The sequence below is a fragment of the Nyctereutes procyonoides genome, unplaced genomic scaffold (assembly GCF_905146905.1).
Source record: "Nyctereutes procyonoides isolate TBG_1078 unplaced genomic scaffold, NYPRO_anot_genome, whole genome shotgun sequence".
NCBI lineage: Eukaryota > Metazoa > Chordata > Mammalia > Carnivora > Canidae > Nyctereutes > Nyctereutes procyonoides.
In genome coordinates this window covers 34,595,395-34,615,815 of record NW_026575159.1, presented here as the reverse complement: position 1 = coordinate 34,615,815, position 20,421 = coordinate 34,595,395, and the positions used below count along the sequence as shown (strand labels likewise).

At 38.8% G+C, this 20,421-nt stretch overlaps 1 protein-coding gene across 6 annotated transcripts in view; it reads right to left on the bottom strand.

The window, feature by feature from the left end:
• VGLL3 (vestigial like family member 3) overlaps positions 1-20,421 on the bottom strand; it is a 48,415-nt gene that overhangs the window by 15,408 nt on the left and 12,586 nt on the right. For 4 of the 6 annotated variants that reach the window (XM_055314289.1, XM_055314288.1, XM_055314290.1 and 1 more), the window contains exons 2-3: positions 18,940-19,225; positions 9,949-10,482 (exon numbers count right to left, since the gene is read on the bottom strand). In XM_055314289.1, coding sequence (XP_055170264.1) covers positions 9,949-10,482; positions 18,940-19,225 — 820 coding nt within the window. The remainder of the gene's footprint in view (positions 1-9,948; positions 10,483-18,939; positions 19,226-20,421) is intronic. The other 2 variants (XM_055314294.1, XM_055314293.1) reach the window with 2 other exon arrangements.

The window sequence follows — 20,421 nt, the reverse complement described above, 5'->3', positions numbered from 1 at the left end:
ATTTTTTAGTACCCTCTCATTCCACAGGGCAGTGTTATAGACAGGAAAAAAAAACTTGTTTAAATATATCTTGAAGAGGCACATCCTAAAATTCTTTCAAATCCTTTTCTTCTTGGTTCTTTACTACACCTCTCCCACTGTCTGTGCAACCAATACAAAAGCACATGGTTTTTATTGTATGGCCAATACCAGCAAACAGCAGTATTAGGAAATTTAGCTCTAGCAAATATCACAGCTATTCTTTTTTTTATTATTATTTAAGATTTTATTTATTTATTTTAGAGAAAGAGAGAGAGAAAGAGAGACAGTGGGGGGGAGGGGTAGAAAGGGACAGAAACCGAACCAGACCCCACAGAAACCGAACCAGACCCCACACTGAGCACAGAGCCCTATGCAGGGCTGGATCACATGACCCTGAGATTAGACCTGAGCCAAAACCAAGAGTTGGATGCTCAACAGAGTGTGCCACCCAGAAGCCCCAAATCACAGCTATTCTTGAAGAACAGAAGCCAATCAAGGTAGAGTCAGGGAGTGCCAGAAGCATTCAAGGCTTGCATCTTAATTATTCATGATGTCTCACATCTCCAGTTTGAAATGCAATGTATTCAGTAAGTACTGAGAGCTTTAGTTCTCCCTCATGTGCACCATCTAGAAAACACAACCATGTGCAGTAGTTCATTGGGATCTCTCAGCTGTGGCAGAGTATGGAGTATCATCTCCATTCTGCATCAGAGGAAGAGGAGGAATGTCAGGTTATGAAACTTGCCCAACAACAGCTAAGTGGTGACGTGGGTCTTAGAATTTAGTTTTTGGTCCTCTGCTTTTCCCATACACATCTCTAGACACACATTTCTACATGCCTGCAAAGATTAAAGTTCTCTATACTGACCACCATTTTTATGAGCTCCTAAGTGGGGGGAGGGGTTACTAAATTACTCTCTCATCTCTCCTTGTCTCTTTCTCTTGCACACACACCATTATTTGTATTATTATGCAAATGATCCCGAAACATTTGGAATCCTCTCAGAAGGCTCCTGCATTTGCTGTATAAAGTAGGAGGAGGACCTAGGAGACAAAATCCCCACGCTTTGGGCATTGTAACATGATGGCACCATTCAGTGGAGGAAGGCCCAGAAGGCAGCATGGGCAAGATCGCCAAGACTGTGGGAGTGCAGGGGAAATTCATTAAGGCTCTACAGAATCCAGCCATGGATACTTGAAACTGACAGCAGTGCTCTGGAATGCATTTCTCCCTCTGAATCACCATCCAGTTACTTTTCATGCAGATCTCACTTCTGGCTGTGATCTCCTGATATTCTGCATGCATCTCAAAGATGGTTTCCATTACCCTTCTGGTCACAAAATTGTCATTCTGGACATATGCCCTATACAACTAACACCATTCAGGAGTGTGTAAATATTTTAACATACTTCTGATGTTTTGTTTTTTTTCCTTTCAGTGGAAAATAGGATTATGATATATGCCAAAGGAAAAGAAAAAGGGTTGCAGAAAGTGTTAATTAGTTGTTAATTATTAGAGTCTTTATTGTTACCAAATCATAATAAATTCTAAAAAAAAGTCCAGAGAAAGTATTAGTTCAAAAACATCCTAACATATTTTTTAAAAATCTGCAACTATTGCTTTGTGACATCTGAACTATCCTAATTGAGATGATGTTCTTAAGGTAAGCATCTAAGAAATCTATAAATCTTTACCGAATAGCAAAATTGCCACTGCAGAATCACATAGTCCCAGGGCTGGCTTCTACATGATATGGTATTTAATATGTCTACCTGCTGAAATCAAATGATTGGAAGAAGTAAGTTTCTGTACCTATTCTATTTTAAAACACAATTGCAGCAAATTTTCTCATCACTTACAAAACTTACTAACAAAAAAAAATTACTAACAATGTTAGGAAAGGTTTCAATAAATCACTAACCCCATAGCCTTCAGAATTCAGACAATGTATATGCTCCATAAGAAGACATGAAAAGGAAAGGAAGGAAACTGCTTTTAGCTGAGCACCTACCATGTATGTTGCTTTGATGCTCTCTTCTCTAGAATAAAGACTATCTTAGTGCTTTAATATTTTATATAAATCATATTATCCTGTCAATTATTACTTTAGCTTTCTGATGATTTGTGTCCAAAGTTACCACCTTTCTCACTCATTGTAAAGCCTGGAACTGTGGAGCATTATTTTTTTTTCATTTTATTTTATGATAGTTACACACACACACAGAGAGAGAGAGGCAGAGACATAGGCAGAGGGAGAAGCAGGCTCCATGAAGGAAGCCCGACGTAGGATTCGATCCTGGGTCTCCAGGATCCCGCCCTGGGCCAAAGGCAGGCGCCAAACCGCTGCGCCACCCAGGGATCCCTGTGGAGCATTATGATGTGTCATGTAAATATCCAAGTGCACTGGGTTGGTAACTATTGTTTCCTCTAGTCTTTTTTTTTTTGTAAATGTATATATTTAGAGAGAGAAATGGTTTCCAAGAGGTCAATGGATATAAAGCTCTATGATTTTAATCCCTTTGATATCTCCAATGAAATTCAAAATTTAGTAACATTTTACAAGGGGATGTTAAAATAGCATGGTTATTTTTGAGAACTTTCATGCAATCAGTCTCCGTTGCCCAGGCTTGTCAATGCCAGACCACCTACAAGAAAGCGCAGGTCTTGAGATGTGATCTAGAGAGATGGCAAACTTACAGGATGAATGGAAAAGCAAGTAGTAACTTGATGCCCATTTCTCTTTCATGGAGAGAAATTGCATATCTGCTGCTCTAGTTCACTTGTGCAATGTAAAGCACCCACAAAGTATTAAACAAGACTGACCACCATGGTCTTAACAACTGAAGTCATTTGATTAGCCTATTTCAAAGAGAGAACTATATAACAATTTTGAGCAGTAATGGCTTACATTGCTTTAAGTTACAATTTTTGCCTTTTGTGAAGGAGGTCCCTTGCACAAAATATTCAGACAAGGGGATTCAAATTAAATGCATTTTATAAAATGTAGTATACAGGCCTTATATTATTAAAAAAAAGAAACAACATGTAATTCTTTCATAATATTATCAGATACTTGATGTCTGAGGGGAAAAAAAATCAATATAAAGGGTATTTGGCTACTCCTAACTTCCCCATGGTACCCAGTGCTCCTATCCATTATCAAAATTTAACTTTCCAAAGAATTTTTTCCAGACTTCTTAACAGTAATTCTATTCACAGGTTAATCAGGCCCATTATTATGAAAGTCTCTTCAGAAATAATTCCAGGGCAGCTCAGGTGGCTCAGCGATTTAGCACCGCCTTCAGCCCAGGGAGTGATCCTGGAGACCCGGGATTGAGTCCCACGTTGGGCTCCCTGCATGGAGCCTGCTTCTCCCTCTGCCTGTGTCCCAGCCTCTCTCTCTCTCTCTCTCTCTCTCTCTCTCTCTCTCTCTCTCTCTTTCTCTCTGTGTCTCTCATGAATAAATAAATAAAATCTTAAAAAAAAAGAAATAATTCCATTTATGCCTTAACATATGAGAGAATACGAGAAACATAGCTTCTTGTACTTATGGAAAAATTTCACAGCCTGTATCCAGCAAATTATGTTAAGATCTAGTAGCTATTGTAGTTTCTTTTTTCTGTCTAACAAGGGTCCATGCCCCATTCCTGTAATACATAATTTCGACTTCACTCAATAACTGTAAATATGCTCATTAGTGAGAGATAAACCAGATACTGTTTAATATTTGGCTATAATCATAGGGTAGAATCATATGATGATTTCCTCATCAAATCTACTACTTATACAAATGTATGGCTAATGCTTATGTGACAAATTTTTTAAGAAGCCAGAAGATACATCAGTATATATTAATTCCCTTTTAGAGCTCGATTTCCCAAATCTGTGTTATAGTAGAGAATGTTGTTTTGTTTTCTAATGTTAGGCCACTTAAGTGTATTTTAGCAAAAATAAACTGTTTATGTATATTTTATATTGGTTATTATGGCATTCCTCAAAGTAAAAAATAAATAAATAAAATTGTAACAAAATTGTAGCTAAAATAACATGAGGAATCCTAAGAAAAATAAATCTGTGGCTCTGCAGATGAAAACAATCTCAAGCCATGAGCAGCTTGTGTTTATACAGAAGTCATACCACAAAGCATGATCCGTTTTCCTTTTGGTAAATTTAAATATAGTGGATGAAGTGGAACTTATAAATAAAACCAACTTTGTATTTTGGTAAAAAGGCTCCACTAAAAAATCTTTACTTGCATAATTAGTTCAAACTAGTTGGGATGAATTACATATATTTTACATTAAGTAAATTATTGGCAGTAACAGGAAATAAGAATGACAGCATTTCAGTGAAATGAATTGTATGGTAATGGTCACTGAAAGGTGAATACTAGAACAGAATTTACTTAATGTCATCATAAAATATCTGAGTATGATAGAGATATATCTTATTTATACATGCATCTCTAATAATCTGTTGTATCATAATAAATAAGATAAAATCAAGAAATATAGAAGTATATAAAAGTTCTCTCAACCCCATAATCTCATCCCTTGGTATATACCCAAAAGAACTGAGAACATCAATTTATAGAAAGGCCAGTACATGAATTTTCATAATAGTATCATTCATATTAGCTAAAAAGTAGGAATGAATGAATGAATAAACAAAATGTGCTATATCTATATAATAGAAGAGTATCTACTCCTTTTTTTAATTTTTTTTATTTTAAATTATTTATTTATGATAGTCACACAGAGAGAGAAAGAGAGGCAGAGACACAGGCAGAGGGAGAAGCAGGCTCCATGCACCAGGAACCCGACGTGGGATTCGATCCCGGGTCTCCAGGATCATGCCCTAGGCCAAAGGCAGGCGCCAAACCGCTGCACCACCCAGGGATCCCGAAGAGTATCTACTCATAAAAAAGAATGAAGTTCTGCTACATGCTACATTGATGAATCTGGAAAAGATAGGCTAAGTGAAAGAAAGAAGATACAAAAGGCTACACACTGAATGACTACATTTATATGAAATGTCCAAAGCAGAAAAATCCAGGGAGGCAGAAAGTAGACTAGTAGTTGCCAGGGCACAAGAGGATGAAAGAATATATATTGGGTATATATTTTATATCCCTAAAATATAGGGATTTCCTGAGGTGATGGAAATGTTCTAGAATTAGATAGTGGGAATGGCTGCACAACATCATGAACATACTAAAACCACTGAGTGGTACCCTTTAAAATGGTACACACATATATAAAGATTTATTTGAGAGAAAGAGAAAGAGCTTACAGTGGGCAGGGGCAGAGAGAGAGGGAGAGAATCTCAAGCAAGCTCCATGCCCAGCCACAGAGCCCTACGTGAGGCTCAATCCCATGACCCTGAGATTATGACCCAAGCCAAAATCAAAAGGCAGAGGTTTAACTTACTGAGCCACCCAGGTGCCCCTCAATAATATATTTTTAAGGATTTTATTTTTTAAGTAATCCCTATACCCTACATGGGGCTCAAGCTCATAACCCCAAGATCAAGAATCATGTGCTCCACTGACTAAGCTAGCCAGGTATCCCATCAATAATGTATTTTCTAAAGCTATAAAAAGTGGGGGTCTGGTCACCTTCCTTCCATATCTAAAATTTATGGAGAACCTATTATCTGCAGACCACATTTGTAAATGATTTACTTCATTGATTCATTTAATCCTCAACACAACCCATCTTTTAAAGAAAAGGAAGTTGAGGTACAAAGAGGATTAAATAATTTGCAAAAAGTCCTGCAGCTACTAAGTGATAGAGCTGGGCTTATAAAACCAGGCAATCTCGCTTCAAAGCTCAGGCCACACACTAATTGCCAGGAGCAATGACCATTAAAAGATGTGATATATATTTCCAGCTAATTTTTATTGAGGGAGTGCAGGCAGACACATGTATATGTGTGGGTGTAGACCGATAAGAATTATACATGTGGAACTATACTAGAGGTCAGCAAACTATAGCTCACAGGCCAAATCAAGCTTGCTTCTATTTATATATAGCCCATGAGCTAAGAATGAAAGAATGGGATTTGTATTTTTACATGATTCAGAAAGAAGGGGATACAAGAAACAGAGTAGTGTTTCATGACAAATAAAATTCACTTTTAGTGTCCATCAATGAAGTGTTATAGGGACAAGACATCTTCATTTATCTAAGTTTCATCTGTGGCTGCAAACACTATGCTATAAAAGCAGAGCTGAGTAGTGGCAACAGAGACAGTTGGACCCTGCAAAACATGGAATATTTCTATCAGGACCTTCATAGAAAAATTTTGCTGACTCTTGGATTATACTATAAATGATACTCTAAAATTTTGTCACTAAGCACTATACCACTTTGAACCTTCCGGATTTCCTTAATTTCTTTAATGGCTGCAAAATAAAAATGCACCTAAAATTATTAAACCTTTCCCCTACTGATGAAAATGTCATATCCTTTACCAACCACATTGCTCTCAAAATAGTTGGATTAATTTATTTGCCTCCTAATGGAATGTGAAAATGATCTACATTTTGGTGGCCTTCATATGTACTTCGAGAATTTTCAGACCTGTATCACCTGAATACAAGCTCTTCCCTCAACTGCTCAGTAGCCACCCAACGTTGATGCTGAGTCCTGAGCTAAGCCACTATTTTAGACTACCTGGTCTAGTCAACTTTGCATATTCTGTATAGAGGAACCCACTTCACATTCTTTTCAACTGTCCCTACTTTCTTGGCTTAGGCATGTTACACAGAAGCTTTTGTTCTTATTAAGTAGTTAGAAAAGTGGAAGGGTAGCTACTATTCTTTAGTTGTTCCCCTGCAGTGGATACTGCAGTGGACTTCAGATCTCTCCCCATTCTGTGTTGAGACTTGGGAATTGCCTTCAGCAGAACAAAGTCACTTTGCCTAACGTCATGTCCCTTTTCCAGAGACAAACACATCCAGTAACTAACTGGTTAATGCAGATGTATAAAAGCCCATCCACCTTGACTTACGGAAGGACAATTAAAAAGTACCACCCCAACTCCAGAGCTCCTTACAGAATCCACTAGGTTCAGCTGAACTTAAGCAGAGCGAGACTTCCCTTACACAATTCTCTCACTGCACAAAGATGTTTCCCTGAGAACAATACACCATAAATTGTCCACAAATAGAGTCTGGTTTTCGGGGAAACTGACGTAAAACACTCCTCTTTAACTGTTCCTCAACACAAGAAAGAGAGATTTGATATTTGATATGACTCCTAAGTTTCAGGGAAGAAAATGAGTACATTATTGGTCAGCCCTCCCACAGTCTCTTTGGGCCAGCATCCACGCAGAGAGGTGCACACTCCTCCTGCTACTGTACTTGCCGGGGTAAGCACATTGGGTTCATGTCGCAGGCTATGCTTTCTGATTCAAGGCAAGTTTGGGCAACCATCAATTTCTTTTCATAGTAATGAGGCTTTAAACTATGTGACAAGGAGGGGGTCTAAGGGAGTCTTCTCTGAGGTCTCGATTTTTTCTAGGATTGAATCTCCCAAAACCTAAACTTAGGTGAAGATACTAGAAGTCCAACTGTGAGAGTAAAGCAAATTGAGGATCTCTAGCTCAGCCTGATCAGTGATTAAGCCAATGATGTGATCTCCATCTGCTTATTCCTTTGTCTTTGTTTTCTCAGTTGGATCAAAACTATGGGACAGGGATGAGTCATGATCATAATCCTAAACCACACTGACGAAGAGCAGCACTACATGCTTCCATAGGTAAACCTTCATTCCTTATTATTAACTATTAACAGTCTAATATAACGGTCTTAATATTCAAATTTATCTATATTTACAGGGAGGTAGTACCCTAGCAACGTCTTAGATTTGGGGCAGGTTTTAATTCAAACCCAGTTTGGGCATTTTAGATTTAAGAAACAGTTTTCAAATAGGAAAACTGAGCCTTGCTTCCTTATTGTTAATGCATCTAGGAACATCCAGCTCAGATTTAGTTTAAGAATTAAAAGCAGTAATACAAATAGCATGCCTCTGGCACTACCTTGTATGTAGGCACTCAATAAATGTTGATTCACAGCTTAGTAAGTATTAAGAACTATTTATATTATGCCCAAATGGGCCCACTGTAAGTTTTTCAAAAAGAACAAAAATAATCTCTCCTCCACTTCCAAAAGTTAGGATGACTTTTCATATTGAAGAGATCATTTCAAGTCAAAATTCCAAACAATGAGTAGGTAAATAAAGCTCACACCAGAAATAAGGATATAAAAGAAAGCCCAGAGAATTCCCTTGTCTCTTCTACTATTTGAGGAGACACTGAGAAGATAGTGTCCATGCACTAGGAAGTAAACCGTCACCAGACACTGAATGTGCTGGCACCTTGATGTTGGCCTTTCCAGTCTCCAGCACTGTGAGAACTAAATGTGTGTTGGTTAAGTCAGCCACTGTATGGCATTCTGTTATAGCAGCCCAGACTGACTAAGAGAACATTTCCTATGCCTACTAAGAGCACTGTTAGCTTTGGCCACACAGATACCCCAGAAGTGAGAAAGGGAAGAGCCTCCAAGGACTGGTTGCCTACCATGGCAGTTACCAAATTCAGTCTCTGATCAGACCTAGTCCCAGGCATCAAACAACTTGAGAATTGCCTTTATTCTGCTTAGTATGTGTCAAGGAAGGGAAGTGTGCCATTAGCCCCGGCACACTCTCTTCTCTTAGAGAGAGAGAAGTACTCTGATAGTTTGTTTAGAAAAAGCAGCTTGAACCCAGGAACTTAATAAGAAGCTGAAATGGGTGAGTTGAAGCAACAGACAACAGTGGAAAGTTCGGTGGAGAACCAGTTAACCAAGATAAGAGTGTTCACTTATTCAGAGTGAATGCAACTCGATGTGAAGCAATTATCACTCTGGGGAGATTTCTGCTGTGAACCAGCATGCAGATGAAAGACCTTGCACATTAAGAATAAAACTAAGGAAAACTAGAAAAACTAAGAAAAGAATGAGTTTCTATAAATTCCTGGAAAGAAAGTCCTAATAGGTCACAAAGTATTCCTGAATAAGAACCTGGAATCGGGGGTGGAGGTGGGTGGCTTTGGAATGTAACCTCTGGGGATGTAATCAATGACTTGATTTGTATTTTTAGCCTCTGATGCGTCTGATTTTTGTGAACTCAGAACTATTAATACAATTAATATGAGTAGTCTGGTCTAAAAACCAAGATCAAACATTTACCACCATGACCTTCAGAACCAGCAAATTCCAGAGAAGAGCTAGCTGACTGCTCTGTGAAGAAACATTTACCTGACCAAATTTATCAAAATCTGTTGAATATAATCTTTATAGTCATCTTTTAAGTCTCAAGCTATTTAAAACAGAGATAGAGAAAGAGAGGGAGGAGGAGGTGGTAAAGAAAGGGAAGGAAGACAAGGGAAATCCATTCCTTTAAAATACGTTCCCTAATTCTTTTCAAAGGACCATGATTATATTCCATGGATTATATCCCAGAAAGCTGTTTTATTAATCATATGTAATACCTGACAAAAAGGAGAAAAGGTAAAATTACCAAATTTCTGAATTCTACTAGGCATTATACATTGTATAGGGCACAGAGACAGGGGAGATTTAAAGAATGTGCTCAATTCTTTGTAAACATAAGGTTAGTAGAGATTCCGGTTCTAAGGACCAGATTACTAGTTTAAGACATGGGAGAAAAGTTCCGACCCCTCTCTCAAGCTCACCATACTTGTTTCTGCAGGAGTGCAGGAATTATCGCAAAGTGGTTAGTTCTCTAAACATATTGTCAAAGCTTAATTTTACACAGAAGAGAAAAAATATTTCAAAGTATTTGAAAACATCCTCTATGTCTTTGTATTTATTTCTCTACTTTTCTTTCTTTTTATGGAAAGGAGAAAATTTCCCAGCTCACCTGTTTCAAACCCCACACTTGGCACTAAGTCCACGGTTCCATGAAAGGCTCCGGCCCATGCTGAGGTAGCAGTGGTGACTGTAGTCGGATCTGTCTTTGTGATGTCACACTGGGGAGCAGGAATCCTGGCTGCACGCACTGATGGCATCAGCAGGGGCCCATAGGACGGATCCAGGGCAGAACCAGCAGAAGGGTGATGGTGGTGGTGGTGGTGGTGATGGCGTTGGTGCATGTGGGCATGGGGGTGGTGGTGCCGCATGTACACGTCATGCATGTGGCTGTAGGACGGGCTCACCTGAGATGCCAAAGGATAGTGCCAGGACTCGGATGCAGGACGGGGAGGGGCTGGGCCAGTCTGATGCAGCCCATGTCCCGGCCAGGGGCTGGGGTCGGCTGCAGTAAAGGTGCCAGGGGGTGCAGTGACCTGGAAGTCGGGATGAACCCCACCTAAGCAGGGTGCAGATGGGGGCTGGTATGAGCTGGTCCAAAAGGAAGTCGGGAAACTACTCCGCTGGTTTGAGAGAGCTGAGCTGTCTGGGAAGACAGAAAAATTATTTACATAAGATTCAGTTCCAGGATAAGACTTGCCTCTACTTGTTCAATATTTTACAAGCAGACTAATTAGTATGCACTCTTTTCTCCCCACACAGAGGTAAATTGATAGCAGGTAAGTCTCTCAGATCCCATACCAAGTCATTGCACACAGTTCAAGGTGCTGAATGAGTGCCCCTATCCCTTATTTGCTTAGCTTATGTAGTCACAGTCTAAACTGAGGTTTGCCAAGTCTGAGATTGAAAAGCTTCATTTCCTGCTGGGCGGCTTGCTGCCCTCGGGTTGTCTGAGCAGAGGTCACAGGTACATACATCACGAGGAAAGAAAGCTCATGCCATAGATATGATGCAGGAATGTTGGAAATGTTGATGTTTATCAAACTTCTCACAAATGCAAATGCAATTTTCATTCAAACAACATTTTAATGCTGAAAGTAATAAATGGACATAAGATCATACTGAATTATGCTCACCAACACTCATTTCCCACCAAGAAGAGTGTAACCGAAGCTTATTTTTTTTCGGTAGAGGTCTGGGAGTGTCTGGATGGATAATAATAAATATTAATATTTAGTTACAGCAACCAAATGTCCAATCCTAGTCCAGGGGCTTTTCATGGATGATATTATTGGATCCTCATTCAAGCCCTCTGAGGTAGTTATTGTTATTACCCCCATTCTAGAGATAATGGAGATTGAAGCAGGGAAGAAACCTAAGATCTCACAGCTGGTAAGAAGGAGATGAAGCTTTGAAAACAGGTAGCCTGCTTCAGTGCCTGGCACTCTTCCTAACTGTGGCACAAGAGGGCACAACTGCAACCGGGACAGGAACACCTAGAATTTGGTGGGGATTCTGTCGAGACTTTTGAGGGGAAGAGATTCAAGTAAGGCTGACAGACGTGAAGAGGGTTTAGGCAGAGGAATAATAATAATAAAAAAAATAGCACTTAGAGATAAATGAGGGAAACTGCCCCCATCCCCATCTTCAGTTGAATTTCTCCATTCAGCCTCCATAACATATTTATAGATGACTACTACATGCCAAACATAGGTCAGGGATGACCAAACAGATATCACTCTTAATCACAATCTAGCAGGGGATAGGTAAATAAGTAAACCTGTGCAATGTGACCTGATAGGGGCTCTCATAAGGAGAACGCATAGAGAGAGGGCACAGAAGCAGCCTAAGAAAAAAATAAAAGGGTGAGAAGAGTTAGCCTTGTGAAGAGGCAGGGAAGAGTGGCTTAGGCAAATAAAAAAGTATGTGAAAAAGGCCAGAAATTACACACACACAAAGTAGCATAGAAGGAACAGAAAAGAATCGTGTGGGCAGAAGATGGCAAAAAAATTAAACTAAAAAGTCAGACTGGGTCCAAGAAAAGATCCAGATGGGCCTTGCCAACCATGTAATGAGTGTGGGCACTGTCCTGAGGAGATGCTAGTGACCTTTGAAGGGCTTTACTCTAGGGAATTATACAGTCAGATCTGTGACCAGAAAGAGCCCTAACTCCAGCGATAGCCTGTCTAGGGTTTAAAGAGCAAGCCCTGGACTGGGAGTCTAGGGAGCCCGGCAGAGAGCTAGCACCTACCAATCACCTCATCTGATTTGACCTCAAATAGATCTGTTGGTCTCTCTGGGGCTCAGTTTCTTCCATATGAGGTATTTGAATTACAATTCCAAATATCTTCTGGCTCTCTATCATTCTGTGAGGTGGCCTATGATTTCTATCTAAAGACGAAGAGAAGGTTCCTTAGCACATGAATCATGCATGTGTAATAAGATACTGTTTTCATACAGGGTTCCACATAAAAGAACCTAGCTGCATCTTTTCATTGAGTGAAGACTAGCCTAAGAAGTACTCTGAAATATAAGTATTCAGAAGTCTGACATGTCCATGTTCTCACTTCATGAATTTCCAGGACACAATTTTCTCACCACAGAGGAAAGCTGCTGTGACTTGAACCAGGCACCATATACATAATTTGACTAACATATTTAGGATATCGCCATGGTGTTCCAATGTCTCCTTTCTCCAGCTTCCCTGATTGCTCCCTGTTAACCCTACAGCAGGGCGATCCTCATTCACCCCATTCATTCTATGGATGAGCAGCTCTTTGGTGTCTCACATTCAAGTCTGTTCCCCAAAGAATCTCCAAGGATCTCAAAACCCTTGGGGGAAATTAAAAAAAAAAAATTCTCCAAGAGGCAAAGGATGGACGTGCACATTGTTCTTCAAGTCTTCAAACAGTCCAGGCAAACTTTTGATGGTATGACTTTGCCTTGTCACCATCACATCCATCAGAAAATAGTACTTAAAGTCAAACTCACTGGCATGGGGGCACGTATGTTTTCTTTCAGAATTGTCTCCCTTTGATATCTAAAAAGTAGCTGCTAATGACCAACAAAGAAAGTCGTGTAAGCTGTGAGAAGAAAATTCAATTTGCCTTCAATGGTGGCCACTTGTAGAATTTTGTGTCATACCCACCACGATGGCTGCCAACATTAAAGTTAGAACCCACACAAAAAGTTACAGAGGCTCGTTACATGCAGCTTTGTTGCCCTGAACCCGCCACTTTGCTGTCACAAATTGAATCTCTGGTACCAGACTGAACCTTCATTCTGTTTATAACTTTCATCGCCTGTTGGAGCCAGAATCCTGTTATGAAAACTGCTAATTCCCCCCCCACCTCCAGGTATATGCCAGAGATACTGAGCTGCCCTTATTAAAATCCCCCATTAAAATGTCAAAACTACAAAGTATATGTCATTTTCCGGGATGCTTTCCTTATAGTTCCTTTTATCTATATAAATTGAGCAACTCTAGAATCTAAATCTATTTTATCTAAATATCTAAAATTTTATTTTATAGATGCTTATGCATTTAGAGATGCATGCACAAATGTGAATAATGGGCAAATTCCTTACCCAAAATATTGACCTATTTATGAATCATTGTATTGTAATTAGTGAACACATTGTCAATGATAGTGGAAATCTATTTTTAAAAACATGCTCCATAAAGACTGAACAAAGCTATAAAATGCCTCAGCGAAAAATAAAATTAGAAGCAATTTAATGTTTTCCCAGTTCATATGTCTCCCAAGATTAAAGTCTGCAGAGATCTCTGTGGCCCTTTCCAAAGACATTGTTGCATTTTACAAGTAAATGAAACAATACTGAAGAGAAAATATGTTTATGGATAGTCTACACTTCAAAACCATTATTTGGTATCTTGGTTGTTAAAAAAAAAAGATTTTTTTTTTTAAAAAGATCTTGATACAAAGAAACATGATATACTTTGTTTGAAGCCTGGGAATCAGTGTGCTTATTTCATATGTAGGTAAATTCTTTTTCATTACATGACTCTTTGTTTAGGAGTACTTAATCAAAGCCACATTTGTTTGATGAAAAAGCATGTGAAAAACTTGTGTACAAACTATTTCCATGGAATTTTACTTTTCAGGTTAATGGAGGCAATTTAGAACTGTCAGATGTTACCATTCTGTGGTGACTTTGGATTCAATGGTACTCAATATTTGGATGATGTTAACACTGACATTATGACACATGCAAAAAAATCTAAATACACTTAGGTTCAACTTGCATTTGGAATTAAAAGTCTCTCTCTCTCTCACACACACACACCCTTATTTCTAAACAACAAGAATGACAAAATTGTTATGTTGTCTAATACAACCTACCCAAGGCATACTCAGTAATCTCACTGTGTGAATTATACAGAAAATACCTTAAAGACACAGAAGAGTTCAACATGGAACATCAAGCTATTCCTTCAATTTCATAATAGATGGGATACTTTTTGTATTAACTCTAAATATTAAAAAAAAAATTCTCTAAGGACAAACAAGCCAGAGAAAATTCAACATTTAGTTTAAAAAATCAAACATTTTACCATTCAACTTTGAAAAAATGAAAACTATATTAAAAGGAAAATGGGACAATAGAATATTGTAAAACATGTATCGTAAGTCATCTTTAAAATCTCCAGGAAACACATTCTTAGGATAATGATACAACATATCAACATTAAAAGACAACATTTACCTTTTTATTAACTTAAGTGAAAAAATGCAACTCAGCTCTTAATCCAAAGAGTTCCCATCCTCTAATTTAATTCCCATCCTCTTATTCTGCTTCCCGTGAAAACAAATGGTGGGGTCAGAGGTGAAAGAATACATTTTCCAATGTCTTCTGTCCCTCAGGAATAGGCATCACCAGTATGTTCAAAGACTGTCCTCTACTTACTTGATTCTAGAGTTGCTCACAATGGATGCTGTGACTAAAATGAGAGTTTCAAGGAGTCGGGAGGTAAGTGAGGCCTCACTTTCCTTCCACGTGTTTGTCCTAAACTTGCCAGCATGGATTCCCTCCAGCGCCTCCTGGAGATGCAGCTCAGCTGTCTTTCCCTGTGTCACCCAGCTCAAGACACTGGCCCTCCTCTCCTTTCTCCTCTCTTGCTGTTTTAGGTCGAAAGACTTTTGAGAAGTCTTTGCAATGAGAATGAGCTGCTCTAAGCAGACACTATATGTCAATCAAGCAATAATTATTTACCTTGTAGCAACAACAAACTATCAAGTTCATCATTCAGCAAGGTTTTTAAGTTAGTGGTATTTTTATTTTGTTCAGGCTCAGCTGCTCCATTTTCCTGCACATAGGTGCATGCGCGCACACAGACACACTTCCTGTAATAACACTTGGGCACTGAGATCAATGCATAGACATATTTAAAGCCAATGTTTCTATTTAGATGGGGATATCAGATCCTTAATGTTTTCTCAACTGAGAAGCCCTATTCAATCCCTATAAGATTATATACTGGGATAAAAGGTAATTGAAGTGATATTGTGCTAAATGAAGTACAAATATTTCCTATCAATTGTTTGCCTAAAAGCTGCAAAACACCTAAAGAGGACTTTCCTAACACCCATCAAGACACACACTTAAAGTATGACCATTATTCCATTATTAGCTGACATTCTATCTTTGTCTAATGATTTACTGTGGACATATATTCTGCAATCAAACATAACTCAGTTTTAAATTCCTTTGTAGCACTATAGCACTTGTGTAGCACTGTAAAAACTTCATGCCATAAATTAGACCCTTTGACTTAATACAGCTGGCCAGCAGCTCCTAAGTAAAGTATCACCACCAAGGCCATCAACATTGTCAATAGCGCTGAGTAGCTACTTTATCCAAGACACTGTGTTTTTAGCCAGAAATGCAAACTTCCAGAAAACAATGTTTTGGATAAAAACCCAAGGTTGGTGTTCTATGTGCCGAATGAGTGGAAACTTACTTAAGGAAGAGAGAAAAGGCATCTGTCTGATCATTGAGCACCTTGCATAAAGCCATGTGCCACAAAGCATTCATACACATTATTAGAGATCTTTATGATAACCCTGGGAAATGTGCATCAATAAACACACATTATAGTTGAAGTTGAGGTTGGAGAGATTTAAATAATTAATTCAAGGTCATGCAATAGACATACTAAGACCCCAAAATGAACAGAATCCAATGCCTGCATTATCCAAACCTGTGTTACTTTGGCAATTAATACAAAATTACTAGCAACTCTCTTCACCAAACATGGGAATCTCAATTTATTATACCTCTCTTAAAGATATTACTTTCTAAATCTTAAATTACATTTTTGTAGATCTCCTTTCAATCACATCCAAGTATATGTTTATCAAAACTCATAAAATTCACAACTAGAAACAACTACAGCAAAGTTCTATCACAAATAGAAAGTAAATAATACACTTGAAATCACAGAACTTTACAGAGAAAAGATTTTAAAGGTTATTTAATGCAACCCCCTTATTTGACAAATAAGGAAACCATAACCAAAGATTTCATACTTAATGCTCATAAATCTTATACTGAGAAGTTTTTTGTGTTCTCATCTGGGGTAAATGGCATGAAATTGATTCATCTAATTGAGTCATAATCATTCAATTCATATTTATTCTTGATTTTCTAGACAGAAATGTATTATCTTGAGTATCAGGAAAAATGAGGTGAGAAAACCAGGTATCTAGTATGTAGTCTCACTGGGAGAGGAAGAGATGAAAATTGAAGAGTCTGCTGGGTTTGCCTGCATTACCGTAATACACTGAATTGAAAATCCTCGTCTCTACCTAGCACTCTGCTTTTCCTTCCACTCTTGGCAGCACTCTTGCTTCCTACTGAACACTCTAGGCTCAGTCCTTCCATAGAGCCTTTGCACTGCCTCAAATAACTTCCCCCCAGGACACTCTGACTTCCTTCAGGTCTGTACCTACATGTAACAGACTCAGACCATCGATCATCACTCAAAGGAAAACACCTAGCATTTCATTATATACATACTATCTGTCTCTTCCACTAAAAAGATCCATGAATGTAGAGGCTTAGACTCTCCTGTCCAGTAATATATTCCTACTCCCTAGAACATAGTGGGATCTTAATATTTGCTGCTTATGTCAATGACTGAAACAGGAGGTAAACTTGAAGGCCAAATATAGGAGAATCCCAAGAAAAGTGTAGTAATAGTTACAGAAACATTACCATTATCCAGCCTTTCTATATGGAAATTGGACATCACTCCAAAGATCTCTCTCTATTCAGTCGCACAATTGACGGGAAAAACACTGGACTGTAGAGTTTTTGCATATACACAACACCTCACTTGAAACTCTCCTGGTTATAATGCTATAACCACATCTATCTGTAATTTTGAGCTCTTGTTTCTACATTCCAGATTCAATGACTACTAGGTCATAAATGCCACTATGCTTACAAAAAAAAAAGGTAGGCATTGTATTTAGTACTTTCATAGGACGGATTATCCTGGTATGATTTATTATTGATAAATCAGACTAATTTATTAAAGTCACCTAATTTATTGAATTTTTCCTGTTTTCACTTCCACACATATTAAAAGTATTTACCACAAGCTACCAAACAGAATATTGGTTGATTTCACAAGCACCTTAGGCTTCCAAAGACTAAGTTCTCAGTTTTGTGGGAAGTCTGTAAATTTTACTAATCAAATAAGCAATTATGCTCCCCAACTCATTTCTATTAAGGCCTCCATCATATGGGTTTGTATTCCACCTTCCTCTTTATAGTCACTACTATCTCAGTGTTGTTCTTATGTACTAAAAAGAAAGAAAGAAGGCAGGCGGGCAAGCCAGCAGTCGGGTCAGGCCTGGCAATGTCCTACAGCCATGAGCTCTCCCACCATAGAGCAGAAGCATTCCTCTAACGCTGAAAGGGAATAACCATATATCACCTCTCATCTGCCCTCTACCAGAGGTGGCCTACCACAGATGGCCAGCCTTTCCTCACCCTAGGATCGCTTGTGGGCACTTGCTAAGATGTGATTCCCAGGGTCTCCCTCTGGAGAGACTGATTTACTAGGTCCAAGTTAGGCACCAGCGTCTTTGCTTTTAAAGGCACTAGGTTAACGATTTTCAAACTTGAGCCTTTATGTGAATCAACTGGGAAGGCTGCTTAAAACACAATTTTCTCTGCCCTTGAGTTTCTGATTGAGTATTTCTGGGGTGTGATCCAGGAATCTGCATTTCTAGCAAGCTCCCGTGTGATGCCCATGTTCCCAGTACTGGAAAGCACACATGGAGAATGATTTTACTAGAGGTTTCTTATAACCAGGTGAGTTCAGAACAAATTTCCATGACATATTTCTTCAAACTATCATTGAAATGATGTGTTATTTCTCCTTGACCTTATAATTTGCCCAATTAAGATGTCATCCAATGATTTTCTGTGAGCCAGGAATCAGATGCAAACACATCTCTGTGACCTCCATAGGGAGGGAAGTAGAGAAGAGGATGGCCAAACAACTGCTTTCCTTTAGTAAGGTAAAAACAACAGTCTAAACCCTGTAGACACAGTCAATAATGTCTGGACTATAAAGGGAAAGAGCTCACACCACAACAAAGCAGAACAGAGAGAGCTATCGAGAGAACACAGAAGGCTTTCAAAGTTTGTACTCCCGGGTCAGACTCAGATTTCTGCTATGTCACCACGTAGCACCTAGTGGAATGAGCAAAAGCTGATTTCTAAAAGCTGATACGGGCACGCCTTTTATTTAGAGATCCAAATTGGGCCATTGGGGCTTAAGGAATGGTGCTTCACAGCCCCATCCTGCCACTACAAACTCAGGCTGGTTGCATCACTATTTTCCATGAGGAATTTAAGGGGTGTGACTGCATCCTTTCCAACCCTGCATTCCACATGTGACAAAACTGATCCAGCTGTTTGTCTGAAAGAAATTCCTTGCTGTCCTTAAAAATTAAAAAGCAAGAGGATATCCATCCTCCAGGGGCAAGTCTCCAGCTGGAACCTGGTATAGGCAGTTGCGAAACAGAGACAGTGCCCTGGAGAGCATCTGCTTTTGAATTCTTACCTCGCCATAGGGGGGTTAGCCCCATCTTGCTTTTTGAAATGGCAGATTCTGGATGGAGGGTGCTGGCTTGGCCCAAAGCTCTTGAGAAGTGTTCATCCACTACTGACCCAATGTCTCCCTGGAAATAAGTGAAAAGGACACAGCGAGAGTTAAGGTACTCCATCTCGGCAGGCTGGTCTTTCTCCTCCTCCTCCTCCTCCTCCTCCTCATCCTCCTCCTCCTCTTGTTTGCTGGGAAGGGTGACTTCCAGAGAGTCCTGCATCTTGCTGTATACCGCTAACTTCTTCTGGGATGGAATAAACAAAACACGGTATCAAAGACAGTTTGGAAAAAAAAAAACGCATTAACTACTTAACTTTTCACTTTAAAAAAGCTCAATATTAACATATGTTTGCAAACTGATTCTTCTTTGTCTGCTTTACTCCATCTTTCCCCTCCCCAAACCAGTCTTCAACCTTCCCACCCTGAAAAAAAAAGGCCTGTTATTTCAAATTTGGCAAAAAACAAAACAAAACAAAACAAAAAAACATAAATTATCATTATCTGACAATATATTTTCAGAGTGTAAAAGACAGGTTTGTTTGGTTTTTCTGTTTCAGAATCTAAATATACCAAAAGGAGAATGACTTTTTTTTTATAACTTTGAAATCTTTACTTGTATCATTTTCTTTAATTTTTATTTATTTATTTATGATAGTCACAGAGAGAGAGAGAGGCAGAGACACAGGCAGAGGGAGAAGCAGGCTCCATGCACCGGGAGCCCAACGTGGGATTCGATCCCGGGTCTCCAGGATCGTGCCCTGGGCCAAAGGCAGGCGCCAAACCGCTGCGCCACCCAGGGATCCCGAGAATGACTTTTAAAAAGGGTCAGATTCATTCCAGTTTTTCATCAATTTTCTATTTTAAAGTTTTAATGTACGTCAACATTAAAGTTTGGGACAGGGAGGAATGGGGGACAAAAGGGAACCCCTGGGGGAGGGGTGAAGAAGAAAAGAGTTTTCCATAAATGAAATAAACTAAAATAAAAACAGGAATGTAGCATCTTATAAAAGGATTTGGCAGATGTGCCGAACTCATTTCTCCAAAATCAAACTAAAATGACAAAATAAGTCTGTGTGAAGATCCATTTTGCATGGAACATATTTTGCAGATGTTCCAATTGCCACCATTATCATGGAAGGGAAAAAAATAATATTATGGCTTATTGAAAATAATACAAGGTGCCACCAATGGCTAGGGTGGCTTTCAAACAAAAATGAGAATGTTTTGATAATTTTAAAATGTTTTTAAAACATACAATCATAGCTATAATAATCGTTAATAGATATGACATCAGGCACTCATAAAACTTTGAATTTACTACCTCATTTAATTTTTATAATTCTGTATTATCGTTATTATTACTATTTGTATTTTAAAGGTGAAGAAACAAAGACACAGAGAAGTGAAGTAACTTGCCACAGATCACAGAGCGTAAGAGTG